Genomic DNA, 17,900 nt, shown 5'->3' on the forward strand with positions numbered 1-17,900 from the left:
CATTTCCTCAGCAGTAGTTTTTTGTGACACAACATCCCTGAAGTGACCACGTTGTCTTACACATCCCTCCTGTCCCTAAGCAGAAAACCTCTGCTTCTTTCACAAAAGGGAAAGGACTAAGCAGTTTTGCCCACTGAATGCAGATATATTCCAGCATACAGCACTGCCCTTTCAGCTAAAATATCTAATTCTATTTATATTTCCTGATTATCTAACAGAATTCACTCTGACCTAAAGCAGAGATTAATTTTTTTTACTGGGTATCCCATTGCTGTGTGGCTCAGTGTGTGGAAGGAGGGGCCATTCCTCCTCTCCCTTTAGACAATTAGAATACAGATTTTTTTCCTATTTATAATTAATCTCAGTTCTGCTGCTCTTTTTAAAGGCAACTCATTGCTTACTATCAGAAATATGCAGTCCAAAAAGGTATTCTTGAATGTTTTATTTGGGAAGTGTAAAGGGTTTTAAAATAAACAAAATTAAATATTCAAATACATTTCATATTGCATGTAGTAGGAGTGGCTTCATACAATACAATATGGATGAAGCAAATCCAGCAGTTAATTTCTTTAAGACATAGAGTGTAATAGCATAAACAGTCCTAGATCTGGTCTTATGTCATATATAGCACTGCCTGACCTTTTTGTTATCATTTAAATTCAGCTGACTTTATTAATTATTTTATTTTGCTATATTATATATGATTGTTCAAGTTAGAAAAATACAGTTAAAATCTACCGACTTTAGGACATACACTGCAAGACCCTAAGTACTGCAATCTCCGAGAATAAATATACATTTATTTTTTGAGAAAAATATGTAATTACCTGCAGATTAATCAATACAAAATGATCGTGCAACTAAATACGACAGTCTGAACTGAAATTTAAAGCTGCAGATCATGATTTTCCTACTCATACAGTGCTGCTTGAAATCTCTTGCACCTTTAAAAAAATATAATTAGCTTTAGATTTATCCCACAATAAATAACACCAGAACATACCTTGTTCTACCAACCTGAATTTTAAAAAAAGCAACAGAGGCCACCTCAGTGTTTTGAGTTTATGAGATCTTTCAGACACAAAGCCCTAACAGAGCTTCCCCGTCAAAAGGCATCAGGAAGGCTCATCGGTTATGGTGAACTTGGGCTTTAGCTTGACAGACCTCTTCCTTATGGTGCCTTTCGGGGATAATGGCATGGTGTCCATGATGCTCCTGTCCTCCTCCAGCTGCCTGGCAGTGCATGAAGGGGTGGGCACTTTCACTGTGTTGCCAAATTTAGAATAGTCCACAGAGTATCGCCCATCTTCCTCTGCCACTATGGGCACGAATCTTTGGCCCCAGAGGATTTCATCTGCCAGGTAGGAGGTTCTGGCTTGAGTGGTGATGCCGGTGGTCTCCACCACCCCTTCCAAGATGACGATGATCTCCAGATCCTCATGGTGGTGCAGGTTCACAGGGGAGATGTCGTAGAGGGGGCTGTTCTTGTCTATCACGTGGTAGATGATGAGTGGGGAGACGAGGAAGATGCTGTTGCCCCCCACGGGGTTCTCCATCTGGATGTCGATCTGGTTGAGGGGCACCACCTCCCCCTCCAGGCTGGCCGTCTTCTTCACCACCTGCATGCGGATGGTGGCGCTGATGATCATGCTCTTCCGGAGGTCGCCCACCCTCAGCATGAAGCAGAGCTTGCCCTCCCGCAGGGCGATGACCGCGTGCTTGCTGAAGATGAGGGTCTCGGCACGGCGGTGGGCCTGCGAGGTCTTCATGAAAATGCAGCCCAGCATAATGGCGTTGATCACCAGCCCCACGATGTTCTGCACAATCAGCACCAGGATGGCGGCCGGGCACTCCTCCGTCACCATGCGTCCCCCGAAGCCGATGGTCACCTGCACCTCGATGGAGAAGAGGAAGGCGGAGGTGAAGGAGTGGATGCTGGTCACGCAGGGCACAAAGCCGTCCGGGACCCCCTCCGCCGCCCTGGCCGGGTCCCGCTGCAGCCGAGTGCTGTGGTCCAGGTCTCCGTGGGCGAAGGCGATGAGCCACCAGACCATGCCAAAGAGCAGCCAGCTGCAGAGGAAGGACATGGTGAAGATGAGCAGCGTGTGGGGCCACTTGAGGTCCACCAGCGTGGTGAAGACGTCCTGCAGGAACCTGCCCTGCTCGCGGATGTTCTTGTGGGCCACGTTGCAGGCGCCGTTCTTGCCCACGAAGCGCGCCCGCCGCTCCCGGGCTCGGTACCGGGCGTGCTCCGGCACATCCTCCGCCAGCCGGGTCAGCACGTACTCCTCGGGGATGATCCCCTTCCTCGACAGCATGGCTCCCCGCCGCCGCTCCGCCGCTCAGCGCCGCCCCATGCCCGCTCCCGCTGCCGCCGGGGGCGGGGGCCGAGCGGGCTCACGGCGCCGCCGCAGCGGGGAGGGGACGGGGCCGCCAGGCGGCGCCCCGGAGGCCGCGACCGGCCGAGCCCGGCCCCACACGCCGAGGTTCTCGGCGTGTGGGGCCGGGCTCGGCCGGTCGCGGCCTCGGGGGTGGCGGTCGGCGAGCCGGGAACGGCCCCGGGGCGCTGAGGGACGAGGCGCTGAGGCGGCGCCCCCTGCGCGCGCGCGCGGAGCTCCGCGTAACGGTCCGCGGGTAACGGGCGCCGCTCCCGATCGTCGTCCCGGGGGGAAACGGCTCCCCGGTGAGCGCCGGGGACGTTTCTCGTTACGTTTTTACCCCAGGTTTACCTCAGGAAAGGGGAGCGCGGGCGGTGCGAGCGTCCCCCCCGGCCTCTGGAAGCCGTTTCTGTCAATATTTGCTCGAGGTCGGACTCGCCGCCAGTTGCTGGCTTCCATTAGCGCCGGCTACCCGGCGTGATTGCAGGTCGGGTGATAATTGGGTGAAACTGAGGGGAAAATGATTTGGGGGATTCTCTGTAAAATGAAATCTTCAACAGAAGGAAAAAAAAAAAAAGTCTCGAATTCCTGCAATTTGCCTATGCATTTTGGTGTAAGCTTATAGCTAATGAGAAATTCAGGCAGGGAGTGGGAAGAAACTTGCTTGAAGAGGCCAAGGCCGAGGGTGTAATGGTTAAAAAGAGATCTGGAATTAAAGGGCTCATTCCCACTCACTCTCATGAAATTTGCCAGCGTTATTCAGCCTTACTAAGGAAGGCTTTTTCTGAACCAAGGATCTGGTGAAATGACTTGAGCTGTAATGGCAGCTGACATCTCAGGAAAATGTCTACTGCCTAAATAGTGGTAAAAGTTGCAAAGGAGTGAGCTGGCTGCAAATCGTTAACCCGTGGTGACAAAGACACCAAAATTGCCAGAAGGCAGAACAAAAAGAGGCAGGACACTAGAACTTGCGTGTAATGGTATGGTGCTGGTGTGCGTATAAATACATATATATGTGTACAGATAAGGGCATGTCTTTGGGACAAGATGGGTTATTTAAAAACACTCTGACATTTTTGTCGTGCTGATTAAATAGCAATATTCTCCATCGTGTTTACTTACTCTGATTAAGTATTTTCTTTCTATTTCAGTCTAGACACCAAAGTTGTAGGTTTGCTAAAGCATCCTAGCATATTCTGGATAAGGGTTTTTTTCTTAAGTGCTAGTGGATTTAATACTGTGTTTTTCTAATTGCGTGTGTTGGTGGACTTTCCCTTCAGTTTTGGCTCTTAAGTGCTCTGGTGTACACGGTAAGCAGTTATCGATTGCGGGGGCAATGCAATTGCCCAGCTGCTGGCTGGGAGCCAGCCAGGTGAGGAGGTTGGAATTAACTTTCACCACCAACAGCTGCTAACTGTAGCCTACTAAGGGATATCAGAATTAGTATTTTCTAAATAATCATTTTGAGGTCTCTAAGCAAGCATTATAGGACTTGTAATTAATTGCTTACTGTTATTTGAGGCTATTTCTACTACTGCTATTCTACTATGACTAGTTGCATGTCCTTGGACGCTAATGTTCTTTCTGACAGGATTGATTTCCCAATACTCCACTTTTTCTCTTGTTCTGGGTCACCTTTCTGGCTGCTTTGATAAATAATACTGAAATGACAACAAGGTGTCCTGGAACCTGGCTGCCAGGCTGCTGAACTTGGCCAAAGATACTTCTTCTCTGTATTGTTTTCTCTGCTAGACACTTTGTGTGTTCTTGCTGTGAATATGCCACCTGCACCAAACAAAACAAAAGGCTAAAATTTAAATGCTCCAAGTACATGGTTTGTATATACAATTTAACTTTAAAAATGATCTTTTGTACTTTTTTCCTAAACATTTGGAAAAAAAAAAGGCAGTCTGAAACACTACTTCTGAAAAGTGCGATTCTCCGAGGGCAGCTCACAGTTATTTCCAGCACTTCTGAAGTGATCATAAAGAGGCTCTGCACCATCATGTAGTAGTAGTACGTACTGGTAGCATGTCACTCTTTTACAGAGATGGAAATAGACATGCCTTTGCTGCACTTTTTTTCTTGCTTTTCTCTCAGCGTTGTCTTATTCTGTACCTCTTCCTCCAGAGGGCGGCAACTACATGAGTGTAGAATGAAAAAAATGCATCAAGGTGGCAGTGTGTTTTAAAGCCCATGTATCAGAAAGGTGAATTGCTTCCTAGGCTGGTGCTAGGAATGACCCGTGCAGCCTACTGCAGCAAGGAGTGCTGCATGAACATGTTTACCCTGTTGGTTTAAGGAATCCTGAACTCTATAGTGCTAGAAGGGTGTTCCCTTGTTTCCCCTTCTGTTCTTTATTGGGACTGTCATCTTCCACTTACCTTCTTTTCCTTCACTGTTTCCTATCCAGCACTTGTTGGTTTAGTTAGGACAGGAAAGCAAGTGGCTTCTGCTGAAGAATTTCTAGAGCAGAACGAAAAGAAGCCCTGTCTTTGTGGATCAAGTGACAGATACTTAAAGGAGAAAAGTGACAGATCTTTGGTGTGAGCCAACATATTTGTGTTAAGAGCTGCTGAACAAATTGGGCTCACAGGAACAAACCCACACTTGAAGGCTGTAGTGTGGAATCATGCAGGGTACATTGTTTTCATCCATGAAATAGTTTTTACATTTTGAAACATTTTCTTCTGCTTTTTCCTAATTTAATGACTACCAATAAGATATTACTATAACTATTAACTTAAAATTGATTTGGCACCTGTGGAAATAGACCTTTGTTTCAAGGGTTATGTAGCGCTAGCCTAAGCTGAACTAAGCCTCACAAATGCCCTCGCTGCATGAGCAGGGAAACAGAGCAGAGATCAGAGCTGGCCATTCAAAATCGCAGAGGAAGGCATGAGCAGAGATGGAAGAGGGCTAATGTGGCAGGCACGCTGTGCTTCTTGGCCTTCCAAGAAAACAGCATTCCCTTAGAAATGAGTGCAACAGGATGAAGTGGCTGTGGTGAGACAAGGGGATAAAGACAAAAAGATGTTTGTGGAGTGGAAGTCTTTATGGAAGGCAGCAGGGTGGAAAAAGCCCTGGTTGCATTGCCAGGGGCAGCCTATCCTGCCAACATCTTTGGGACTGAGCCAAGCCCCATGCTAGAGGAGAAATAGGGTCTAGATGTGACAGCTCCCCATCCTCACATGGCTGCTCTGGGGCTGTCTTGTTCTCATCTAGTGCAATACTTTGCTTAGTAATGCGCTATTGCTGTGCTTTGTATGTTTGTGAGCCTGATTCAACAGGGACTTCTGGACCATGCGACCCAAAGCAACAGGTTTAAAGACCCAATAACAGCAGTGAGCTTTCCATCATCTCTGACTTTACAGCTCCCACCATTGAATAATCTTTTTAGATATGGCTTCTGCTCACTGTTGAGACGCCAAGCCTTTGGAGTTAGGGAGCACAAACTCTCTGGGATTTGGCCCTATATAAACAGAGAAAAATACACCGAGGAAACATAAAATGTCTTCTGTCCAAGTGGCAGCTAAGAGGCCTCTATGTTCACACATTTATCTGGTAGTGTGATACCATGAAAAAGATGTATACTATTTGGCTACAAACCAACTCTCATACCCTGCTGTCCTGCAATGATGCCTTATGAAATGTAAGCCCCATTTACAATGGAAACCTACCCCCAATTACAAAGTCACTTGCACTTTACGATCTTATGTTTTATAACTTCAAGATCTAATACAGTCTTCCACTTCCAAAAATCATGATGAGCTGTGTGTTTTGCTCCCTTGCATCCCTTTCCAGGCAAGTCCTGCAGAGTGGTGATTTCCTAAGTCTTTATGGGATGAATACTTGTGTTAGGCTGGTGCTGGGCAGTTAGGAGGCAGCACACAGTGGCAGTAGCAGGAACCTATTTGGCACTCACTGTGCCCTCCTGCTGCCCTGGAAGGATACAGTCACCTGCATCCAATTTCTCCTTTCCTAGCTTTCACGAGACGCCTGGTGTCTCAGGGTGAACATACACCGATACTAGGGCAGCTATTTTTTCTTTGAAGCTACTCAGCAAAATGATTCCCAGATGTCTCCAGCTACCCCTTTTCTCTCTTCAGCTGGCAATGACAAGAGCTTACGCATTTTGTCTGCGTGACCATATTCTCCCTCTGCACTTTAACCAGGAGTGTAGCACGAGCTACACTCTTCTGTTGGTCAAATGTTCTCTGGCCCGAGTTTAGTGCCCTTAGGTGCTGTGCAAGTGACAGCATCATAGAATCATCTAGGTTGGAAAAGGCCTTCAAGGTCACTGAGCCCGACCATCAACCTGACCTACTCAGTCCTATCACTAAGCTGTTTCCCCTGGGGAAGTGGTAACACTGCTTAAACAGCAACAGTTCTTCTCTTTCCTCTGCTTTCTGCTGCAGTGCTAGAAGAGAAGTAATGCGTTAAAAATATCATGTACCCCATGAGAACATGGAGATGTCTGCCTCTAGGAACTGAACTCTTAAAAATAGATTTCAAATTAATTTAACTGGCTAAAGAGAGGAGAAAAAAAACACACAAAGTACTTTCCCCAAATGCTTTGAGTTCTTCAAATAGGGGGAGGCAAAAAGGGATGTGAAAGAAAATGCTATAAAAAGAATACCAGTGAAAAATTGATTTTTATCTTCCATTGGGTCACTGACATTCTAACTGCTTAGTCATTAATTACTCCTAGAATGATTGCCACAGTTAATTGATTGGACAGGAATAAGTAGTTGTCCAGCTAAATTAGGATAATTTCAGTGCTTAATCTTGAGTATATATGGGTGAGGATCACAGTGAATCTAGAAACAGTGTGACAGTGGGTGAATTATGTGAAATTAGGAGAGAATGAGTCGAGTCCCCGTGGCTCTGAGCTACAGTGTAAGGTTTAATACCGTTTGTTTATCACATTTGGAAGGATAATTTCTAGATGAATTGTTGTATCTGCAGTGCTTTGGAAACAGTGTGCATTAAATACTGATACCTTATCACAGCCTCCGGCCTCTTCGTTTCCTCACTATGTGGGAGGGAGTCTGGCCCTTGGGAATCAATACATGATTCAGTAGGGGTAGAGGCAAGGCAGCCTAAGAAAGACTAAGGGAATTAGACTGTGATTAATTTCTTAAAGGTATTAAAGAAGAGACCAAGAGACACAAGCAGTATCAATAAACTGCAATAAAAAGTTTTATAGATTTTATATTTAGATATTAAAGCTTTACATAGTCATATGATTAAAAGAGATACAGGCTTTCCAGAAATACCTTTGGTATATAATTTCTTTCTGCATTAGTCAATAATAAGCATTATCTACAGCAGGGCTACGATGCATAAAAAATAACATGGTAATAAAATGACAAGAGAGATTTATGAGTTACACAGAAAGTCCATGCTGGCTATGTTTTTGTTTATGTGTATCCTGTCGTACTTCATCCATGTAGGTTCTATTAACCATATTTCAGGATTCTTTGGCAGCAAAATAAAAAAGAATAGTACTATACAAAAGAGGAGAGTACATGGATAATTCATTAATACTTTAGATGGAGAAATAGCTCATTTTATTAAAAAAGGAAAACCTCAGTTTTATTATGAAATAGTATTTATTTACAGGTATTTTACATTTTTAGAAAACAGGTAATACAATTTTACTTTAAAATGCTTCATTTATTTTTACTACTTATCTGCTTGTACAAAAGAAGCAAATACACTGTCTTCTCGTTCTAGCAGAACCTCAGGCTTGTCGTATTCCAAAATAACCCCTCTCTTCATTACAATAACCAAATCTGCATTCAGGATCGTGTGCACGCGGTGCTGAAAACAAATAAAATGCCAGTTCAGTGTACCTACCAAATACATTCCAGGATAAGACAGCCTTCCAGAAGTTGATCTTCCCATCAACTTTGATTAAGATGACTTTATCCTACGTTACATCCTGATTTACTATGCAAATATTGCAGCCAAATATGAAGATCAAGATCCATGTAGATATTCAAATACCTAAACACACATAATACCTGAGTATGAATGGTCACGTGAGTTTAGGCTAAGGACACCCCCAGTCCAGATGCCTGCTACCAAGAATTGCCGCCAGGAGGACTGGGAACAGGGCAAGCTCGTGTGGTACTGCTCTCAAGTACTCTCCCAGTCCCAGCGTGCTTCTAGATCAGGGGTTTTCCTGAGCCTGGTGTGGTTTGTCCATTTGTAAAGCTGAAGGGATGTCTCTCCTATGACCTTGCCTATGTTTCCCCTTGAATTTTCATAAAGATTTTCCGTTCACATTCTTTCCACATAAAAATTTGATTAACTTATTTTATTGGGAAGAAACCTCCCCAGTTTCTTCCACAGTGAATACTACAAATAATTCATTTAGTTTTTCTGCAGTATCTTTCTCTTTCCTGTGTGTTCCTTTCATGTACTCAACATCAAATGGCCCTATAAACCAATGGGTTTCTTGCTCCTGATGTGTTTAAGGGATTCACTATCATTTTTAATGCCTTCTGGAAGTTGCTTTCATATGCTTTATTTTTCCTCTTTTTTTTTTTTTTTCGGCCTGCCTTACTGCAATTGATATATCTGTTATGTATATACGCTTTTGATCATTTCTGTTTTCTTCATTTGGCTGTGAGTTCAGGTTTTACAAGAATGTCTCCTTGTTTCTAATAGCCTTCTTTATTTGTTTAGCCATACCTGCTTCTTTCCACCCTTACTCAAGCCTTTCCTAATAAAAAGCACGCATTGGCTCTATGATTTTTGAATAAAATCCTTCAGTAATTTTCATGATCCCCATCATATTATTTTCTTCCTTTTTTTTTTTTTTTTTAAAATTTATAGCAAGCCTCCTAATTTTTACAGAATTCCACTTTTTAAAGGTGAGTGTAACTGCATTACATTTTTGGTTTGTATTCCTCCTGCAGGGATATTTAATCTCAGAACACTATGGTGCCTGTTACACAAGAACTCTTCACTCATAAGGTTCTCAATCTGATTTTGGGCACCCTCAGGATCAAAACAAGTCTTCTATTTCCTTCTGTGGCTTCCTAGCCAGGTGTTCTATAAAATAATCACTGGTGGCATCTACAAGTCACATGTCTGCTGCAGTCTTTATGTGACATTTATCCAGACCACAGGCAGGGGGAGGGGACCGAAATGTCACATTCCAGTTGTACTCACTGCCCTTGTCTGACCACAATCAGTGCTGCCATCCCGGTACAGGAACATAGATGATAACATAGACCCAATACTACTTTTCTTCCTAAGCACAAACAACACATTGTTTCTACCAAAGAACATTTCAAATACAAACCCACCCTCCATAGACTGCATTTACAATTAGAAGTAAAAACATTGAACAACTTTACTCCAAAATGCTGTTTGTTTGAATTGTGTGGTTTAAAACTAAGAGAATGAAAGGCTAATAAACAGAACTTCCTCAGCCCATCTCCAAACAAAAAGATACACAAATGCACAATGCAGTGCAACTCAGTATTTTCATGCAGAGAAACAAGGAAATAGTGTGCTTATTATTCCTTTGCTTTTCTTGTAAAGACACAATGAAGGGATACCATGAGATAAATCAGGTTTTCTGTTAGACATCTGCTAAGTGTAAAGAAAAAGATGCTGTACTATTCTTGACCATACATTTTTGGCATTGTGCTTGATCTTTAAATATTAAGAAGCAAAATTACTGTATTTCAGCTCCCTGAAATGTGTATTTTTACAAAATAGAGGACAAAGAGATGTATTAGTTCTGACATATTTGTCAAGCCAACTGCTTTGATTCAGGTCAATAAACAATTTTATTTATAAATACTTGAGATCTTTGTGTTACCATTTCAAGAACATGCAAACCTAAATTCAATCACTGTCAGCAGGGATGGAGTGGTTTTCAGAAGTCAGTAAAATTCTCCTTCATTTGTTTAAATACTGAATCGAAATTGCTCTATCCTGTGGCAGAACTAATCACGTAATTTTACACTTTCTTAGTTAAATCATTATTTTAGCTTGAGGAAACTTATATTTCACAATAGTCAAAGTCATGTTGTATTAGAAATTAGCCTAAAATGGGTGAACAAAAATAGACCACAAACTTGTATGCCTTTGCAGGTAATCAGAATTGGCACCAAGCAACACATTTAAGAAACTGTTGTTATGTATCTAAATAAGAAAGTAGTTTAGAATGGAAAAGAAAGCTTAAACACTGCAATAAAAAAAAAAAAGATTAATGGCCAAATTCACAAAGTTCTTAGTGTTGACAAGAATGAACAAATGGGGCCTTTCTGATTCTTGTTTGGATTAGAACGGCAGTAGAGACTGTACTTACTGCTATTGTAACCACAGTGCGGTCAGCAAATGCAGTCATGACTACCTTCTGGAGGATGTTCTCCTATGAAAAGGAAAACATTTGTTGCTTTTCGTAGAACAGAAGTTACACAGTAGGCACACAGATACTCTGAAGAAGCCTTAAATAACCGCTGATTATTACATCCTTTGTTGCAGAAATGAAAAATTAACTCCATGTCAGAACTTAAGTCAGTGGTCTCCAGTTAGCCCTGCTTGCTCCTGCCACCTGCATTCCCTCTGGGCTTCTGTGCCATTGTGCTGCGTGCACATGAGCTGCACTACGGCTCCCAAAGCCCCGCTATCCTGATCTCAGTTTTACAGTGTAGTAAATTAAAGACAAATTCAGGGTGCTGCCAGGCTGCATGCATGCTGACACCTCTGCAGTATATTCTTCACTCTGCTGGAAGCTCAGGCATGTCCCCACACACTGGGGACTTCTAATACCATGGGGTGGCAGGGATAAGCATGGGAGTGTGCTGATCCTGGCATATTTAACACTGAAGAAGAATTTATGATAGTTTTAATGTGTAGTTCTCACTCAACCAGTACTCATCCATTCCTGTTTAGGAAACACGTTGTGTACCAGACTGCTTGCACACCACTAGCACAGACACCTTTGTTTGCTATCATCTGTTCTTTAGACACATATCCCAAGGGATGAACTGCATCCTTACTTCATCAAAATTCAAAATGCATTTTAACTGGGCTGTGTACAGTGTAATTCCCAACCGTACTGACATTTACCACACTAACATTTTACAGAATTAAAAATCATAACTGTTTTAATAACTGCCATCCAATTACATTATTCACTCATAGACTACTGTCATCACGAAGAACACCGAAACATTTCTCATAACAACATAACCAAGTAAAAAATCCTAAGAACGTACTGTTCTATTTGGCTAAAATCCAGTCAGTGTGCTATTATTGTGTGGTTTAACCTCTGTCTAGCAATTTCAGGCAATTAATGCAATAATCCAGTATGTCTTTGTTTATTTCTTTGACCCTGCTTTCAAGACTTCCAACTTCCTGACTTGTCCTGTCCACCATGCTGGGAAAATTTGTTTGCTTGCCAATTTACCCTTCACTGACCACTGCAGCTGACCTTCCAAAGCTTTGTTTACTTTAGGAAATCAAACTGCCAACGAAAATAACACACTTCATTTTCCTAAAGCAAACAATGCTGTAATAACTTTTAAATTCCCAGAAAAAAATGATTTAAAAGCACTTTAGACTAGTTTGCAATGATGCACAACCACCTGGACTTATAAACAAGTCTGCAATAAATATGGTATAAGCATGTTACGGTGTAGACAATCATCTTCTCAATTTCTTTTAATATTAACATTTGTCTCCCTCACAAAGAAAAAAAGAAATTGGAAACATTCCAAACTCACCGTTGCCATGTCAATAGATGCTGTGGCTTCATCCATGATGAAGATGCTAGTCTTCCGCACAAAAGCCCTTGCTAAGCAGAACAGCTGTCTTTGGCCCTGGCTAAAATTTTCACCCCCTTCTGTGACTATAGCATCTGGAAAGGATACAGCAAAAACATTATTTGTGAGGTGTGGATGAGAGGGATGGATCAGAGCAGAGCATCTGTCTCGCCTTCAGCATAAAGATTTTCAAAGTAACATTTCCTACCCTCTGAAGCTGCTGATGGCCCAATTTTGTCTGCTTATATCTACTGCTCAAAATAACCAGTACTTCCGTGTCACTATGTTCTTTATACCTATTAGACATCAAAGTAGCTAAGGATGTTTAAGAGCGAATTTCTCTGAGATGCGTGCAGTCTAGGGCCCTGCATCACCGTCCACGGGACAGCCATCATTTCTTTACTCTCAGGCTTTCTAACTTAGCATTTTAAGGGTCTGTGGTTTTCGGTTTTGTGTGTGTGCATCTTTATTGTCAAGTTTTTGCTTGCTTTTGCGTAACCAAATAATTCACACCTTTAAACTTTCATTGCCCCTTTGAATTCTTCTCTGCGCAATGGAATATTGTAAAATGCAAAAGAACATATTCTATATAACACCTGACTTGTTGACATCTTATCTGAATGCACAAGACTCATGAGCCACAATACTTCGTAACAAAGACATACTGAAATAAAACCATTTTACCATTAATTTGAAATAGAAACAGGATTCTGCCCCACAGGTGCAGTTGGTAAGGGAATTAGATGGATCTAGCACCTTTGCCTGCAGGCAAGCACTTTTTGTCACCTTCCAGAAACCTCAGAAGGTTTCCCTTCAGCAACTGCCTTTCTAATAAATAGGCAGTGTGAAACGCTGTTCTGTTGTAAACAGCGGATGCAATCTTCGCAAGAAGGAAGTCTCATTACCTAGGCCCCCAGGTAGCGCTTTCACCACATGCTTGAGCTGTGCTATTTCCAGTGCTTCCCACAGCATGCTGTCAGTGCACTTCTTCTCCGGGTCCAAGTTAAACCTACAGTTAGATGCAATTCAAGAACATTAGTTAGTATCAACTTCTGCAATGTATTTCTTCTTTTGGTGTGCCCAGAAACAAACCCACAAATAACTGGAATCATATGCTAAAGACCTGCCATCTCTTACTGGTATAAATCCACTGAATTCAGCAGACTTGGTCACCATTTAACATCTCTCATTCTGCCATCTCTCCTTTTAAATCCAGTATGTCCCTTTGTCCCTTAGCGATAAGGAAGTGCTAAAAAGAACAAATAAGCCTCATAATGATTTATGAAATGCAAGTCTTCACTACAACTGAACAGATCTTGGATTTATGAACAGATGAGTGTTATTTTTGCTTACTGGGGCCCCAAATTGATAGCGACGAATGTGAATCTCAGATCATATTAATATACAGAATGATAATCAGAAATAAAAGATTCAGTGATATGGGACACTTTGTTTTTACTGTTTACTGCTACTGTACGTGCTCTGAGTAATCAATGATGGCCCTGAAATAAATTTTTGAATAGGTAAATTATTAAAACAAAGGTATACAGTCACCTTGTCATCTGACATAAATGCATCATGCTTTATTCAGGGAAGTTCAGGAGATAATCTTGGGATCTGTATTAGTCTCAAGTCAGCAAACGGCAGAAACTTCCATCATTTTCAGTGAACTCTAATGACTTTTCTTATAGAAACTATAACTGCGGGTGATGCTACTCTGTACTGAAGATTATACTGTTCCTTTCTAAGGTGAATGACACTGAGGTAGGGAGTGACATTTAGTGGAAACCATGGTGTTTTTTTCCACTGTTTTTACTGCATCATCTTCTCAAAGAACAAGGAAGAGGTAGAAAAAAAAAGTAAAGCATAAACAAGGTGTTTGATCTCGTAGATGAAAGAATATCTCAAAGACTAGAAAAGCAACAGAGGATAGAGGCTCCAAGATAAAACACCCTAGAAGTCCTGCAGTACTTCTCATATAGTTCTGCTGCTTCCCCTTTTTCTACTTTTTATTTTATTTATTATTTTTTTTTTTAAGTCTGCATTTTCTCCATCTCATTTTTTAAGGCAGACAGAAGCAAAAACACATAGGAGAAAAAAGGTTTCAGTAAGTGCAGAGCGGTTATGGGTGTTTGACGGTGTGTTTGTTAGTGGGCTAAACTGACGACTCAATCCTGAAGCAGTAGTTATGCTCCCTAGTTCCCAGGCATGGGCTGCCTTCTGCTGACAGGGTGCTGCCCAGGCTCAGGCACTGGAAGGTGCACTCCGGTAGCAGCAGGTACAAAGCACAGACAGAAAGCAGCGCTCCCGCCTACTCCGACTGAGGCGACCAAAACTGAACAGTTTGCTATCAGCGGTTTTGTAGAAGTCATTACATGGGACAATGCAGATAGTCACTATTTTTTTATTGCTAGGGCTCAGTGCTTACCGGATTGTTCCACTGAATAAAATAGGATCTTGGAGAATGATTGACAGCCTGGATCTCAACGTCTGTAAGGGGAGCTTAGCGATATCTATACCATCAATGATAATTCTTCCTATTCAAAAGAAAATGGAGAGTCTGCTGGACTGTTTATCATGCCACACAGCTGCTGGCAAAGACATGGCTCACTTTCAGCTTGCAATACATTACAGCAGGAACAGGCCTTGAATTGCATATCCCTTCATTCACTAATGAAACAAGTTTTGGTTAAGCAGCATGCACAATTCTCTTAAGACTAAGACTCAGCTGTGAAGAATGTGAGGTAGACCTGTACTATTTTAAGGAATGGTTAGACACACTACTTATCTGCTTGACCATTAATAAAAATGTAGCAAACAACAAGGTAAGACTTCACTTCAATTAAGGACTTGTTACCAAGGGAAATGGTCATTTCAGAAAGCCAAATTACTATTGAGCACTTTGAAATTTTATCTTCAAATACAACAACTGTCTACCTTCATGTAAGGGCCCCGTAGGCAATGTGGCTGGGAAACTGAGGCTAGGATTCTTAAGATGCCCAGGAAGACACCCTCTGAGGCACATGGCCATGGCACACACAGCAGCAAATATGGCAGGAAATTCCAGGGCAGCAGGCCAAGCTGCAGTCCCCAGTGGAGGAGTCTTCCAGACCCAGTGAATCCGCTCTGTGCCTGGTGTGCAGATCCTTGCTTATACTTGAACACTTTTCTCCTTTTATGCTTTGCTCCTACTGCTGTGATTTAGCAGCACAAAAGGCTGTCTTCTGTCACTCCTGGACTCTTGCTTCTGTTACGCAGAGTGAGAATTTTTATTGATCCAGCTAGTCAATGGCACAGCTGTTAGATGACAGATGACACCATACTTAAATGAGGCCAGAGAGCGTATCTCAGATTCAAAAAGTGCACTTCAAAGCTGCTGCTATTCAGGAAAGGAATATCAACGCAGATTCAGGAACTAAGCTTGACCAACACAAAAAAGTGTAATCTTACCCTCAAAAGTGTCAACCATTCTGAAAAATGCAAGAGAGAAGGAAGATTTTCCACTGCCGGTTCGGCCGCAGATCCCAATCTGTGACACAGAAAGACGATGAGCATCAAGTGAGTGGAAATGGACAGTGTCTGTATTCGACATTTAAGATGGAGATACTATGCCGATCTACATGATCATCACGTACTCCTGACAGTTCAGTCAAACTGTACTGGCCGTAACAGCATCCCTAATTACAGTCTTTGTCTTTAAAGGTCTGAGCATTTAGGGATAAATCAAGGCCAGTCCTATGTACAGAAACAAGTGGAGAGTGACACAGAGGAGCAGAAGGAGGGCTGACCAGTGCTGCCAGCAAAGCTTAGGATCTGGAGGTGGCCTTGTTGAGCAGGAAGGACACAGGCAAACAGGATTAAGCAGGAGAAAAACAACTGAGAGAAAAGAGACACAATCAGGCAGAAGAGCAACGATGGGAATAACTGCAGGGGAGCCACATGGGAATGATGGAAAGTAGATCCAATACAATAAGGGGTCATTGTCACTTCTTTCATCACTGTGTGCTGACAGCAGTGCACTGGGATACTGATAAGCAGTGTGTAGTTCTAACTTCTCACTGTAATATACTCCTAAGCACAACAAACTAAAAAACCCACAGATCTCTCTCCAGTGCACTACATTCTTTTAGAGAAAAAAAATCTGTAATTCAGTCATTAAAACATACTGTTTTTTTTTTTTTTCCAAGTCTGTGGTTTCTATGATATGCTAGTCTAAAAAGCTTTTCAAAATCAATTCAGTTATTTACCTTTTGTCCTGGAGAAATGTGGGCATTGACATGTTTTAGCACTGGCTTTAAGTTGCTGTCATATCGGACACTGAGGTTCTGGATTTGGATCTCGCCTCTGTCTGGCCAGTTCTGGGGAATCTGTGAGGAAGCTGTACCAGGAGCATAGGGGAACAAATACAACCACCTTCTCATGATGAATTCATCATCTCATTAAGTGATTTACTGAGTTATTCATGGTAATACACTGCAAAATCATTAGTATTTCAGCAAGCTCTTTCTGCATGCTGCACAAAACTGCACTTACAAAGGAGCCCTTCATAATTTTCAGCTTCTGTTTTGAGAAGGCCATGGATTCTTTTCACTGCACCCAGCTGGATCTCCATATCAGCCAGGTTACGAACCATCCAATTCAGATAGTTAGACACCTGATATAAAGCAAACAAACTCCTAAATTCCAGATTTTTAGCAGTTTGCATCATTCAACCAGCATGCACCTTATATTCCTGACCACTTGTTCAGCCTTAGTAAGCTGAAGTTGTGAATGAACTTCACTGTACACATCAACAGGGTGACAACAATGACTTCAGGTTACATTTCCTGACTGCAGAGCACAGAGAGATTGATACTATGGAGATCTACACCAACAGCAAACAAGAAAGAAAACAGTAAAGACAAGTGGAAAGACATCATTTGGTAACTAAAAAGGTTTGACAGTCTGGAATGATGTATTTGCTCATAATTACAATTGATGCACTGAAACTATTATTATTCACAATGGAAGACATTATAAAAATGTGATGCAACTTGGCAATATTTGATTGACATAGTTGAACTACTGCTTCTGTGAATACTTCATCTAGAAAATGAAAAAGAGTACTCTCAAATATGTCAACCACTGAATAGAAATTGAAGTTAACACTTGGTTTCAGTGATGTTACAGTACCCATGGATAGATATACAGACACCTTCGATCTTCTTGTTCATCTTTGCACCCTGAAGAATTACAAAAAAAATGTTTGGGAGAGACAAGAACGGTCCCAAGATTCTTACCATAAGAGCATAGGTTAGTCCCAAGCCTACAAGTCCTGAAGAGAGTTTTCTATACAGGCAACTGGTAATAGAAGTGACAGCTGCTATGAGTACCACACATGCTCCAATGTACTCCTGAAGGAATATGAATAAGCTCCATCACTGTAAGTCTACAAATGACTAAAATGTTCTCATAACTTTGCATACCAAAAACCAAACCCATTGCACAGTTTGAAAATAGAGGCAGAAGACAGCACATAACTCCTCTGACCCTGCCCGTGAATCCATTCGCATTGCCTTTAGCATAGCTGTGCTGTTTGGGAATGCTTTTGTACACAGGAGTTGCACCAGCACTCCTGATCTTCTGGAAAAGTCAACACAGGCATCTTAAGTATGTCATGGAGAAGGCTGAAACGATGCAGTTGCTACCTGTGGTAGGTGAGAGAAATGCTCACATGATCCTCTGTGAG

The 17,900-nt window shown here is 42.2% G+C and overlaps 2 protein-coding genes across 4 annotated transcripts in view; both read right to left on the reverse strand.

Annotated features, from left to right (window-relative positions):
* Positions 1 to 431: 431 nt before the first annotated feature.
* Positions 432 to 2,435, reverse strand: KCNJ11 (potassium inwardly rectifying channel subfamily J member 11). Its single transcript, XM_083839617.1, has one exon. It carries the CDS (start codon positions 2,316 to 2,318, stop codon positions 1,116 to 1,118), a length of 1,203 nt encoding a protein of 400 aa, XP_083695743.1. The 5' UTR covers positions 2,319 to 2,435; the 3' UTR covers positions 432 to 1,115.
* A 5,539-nt stretch (positions 2,436 to 7,974) lies between these two features.
* ABCC8 (ATP binding cassette subfamily C member 8) overlaps positions 7,975 to 17,900 on the reverse strand; it is a 77,591-nt gene continuing 67,665 nt past the window's right edge. For all 3 annotated transcript variants that reach the window (XM_083839612.1, XM_083839613.1, XM_083839614.1), the window contains 9 exons: positions 17,452 to 17,565; positions 16,706 to 16,826; positions 16,420 to 16,550; positions 15,623 to 15,701; positions 14,601 to 14,709; positions 13,078 to 13,181; positions 12,134 to 12,267; positions 10,714 to 10,776; positions 7,975 to 8,204 (listed from right to left, as the gene is read on the reverse strand). In XM_083839612.1, coding sequence (XP_083695738.1) covers positions 8,067 to 8,204; positions 10,714 to 10,776; positions 12,134 to 12,267; positions 13,078 to 13,181; positions 14,601 to 14,709; positions 15,623 to 15,701; positions 16,420 to 16,550; positions 16,706 to 16,826; positions 17,452 to 17,565 — 993 coding nt within the window. In that variant the 3' untranslated portion in view covers positions 7,975 to 8,066. The remainder of the gene's footprint in view (positions 8,205 to 10,713; positions 10,777 to 12,133; positions 12,268 to 13,077; positions 13,182 to 14,600; positions 14,710 to 15,622; positions 15,702 to 16,419; positions 16,551 to 16,705; positions 16,827 to 17,451; positions 17,566 to 17,900) is intronic.

This window comes from Anser anser (assembly GCF_964211835.1).
Source record: "Anser anser genome assembly, chromosome: 5".
In the NCBI taxonomy this organism is placed as follows: Eukaryota; Metazoa; Chordata; class Aves; order Anseriformes; family Anatidae; genus Anser; species Anser anser.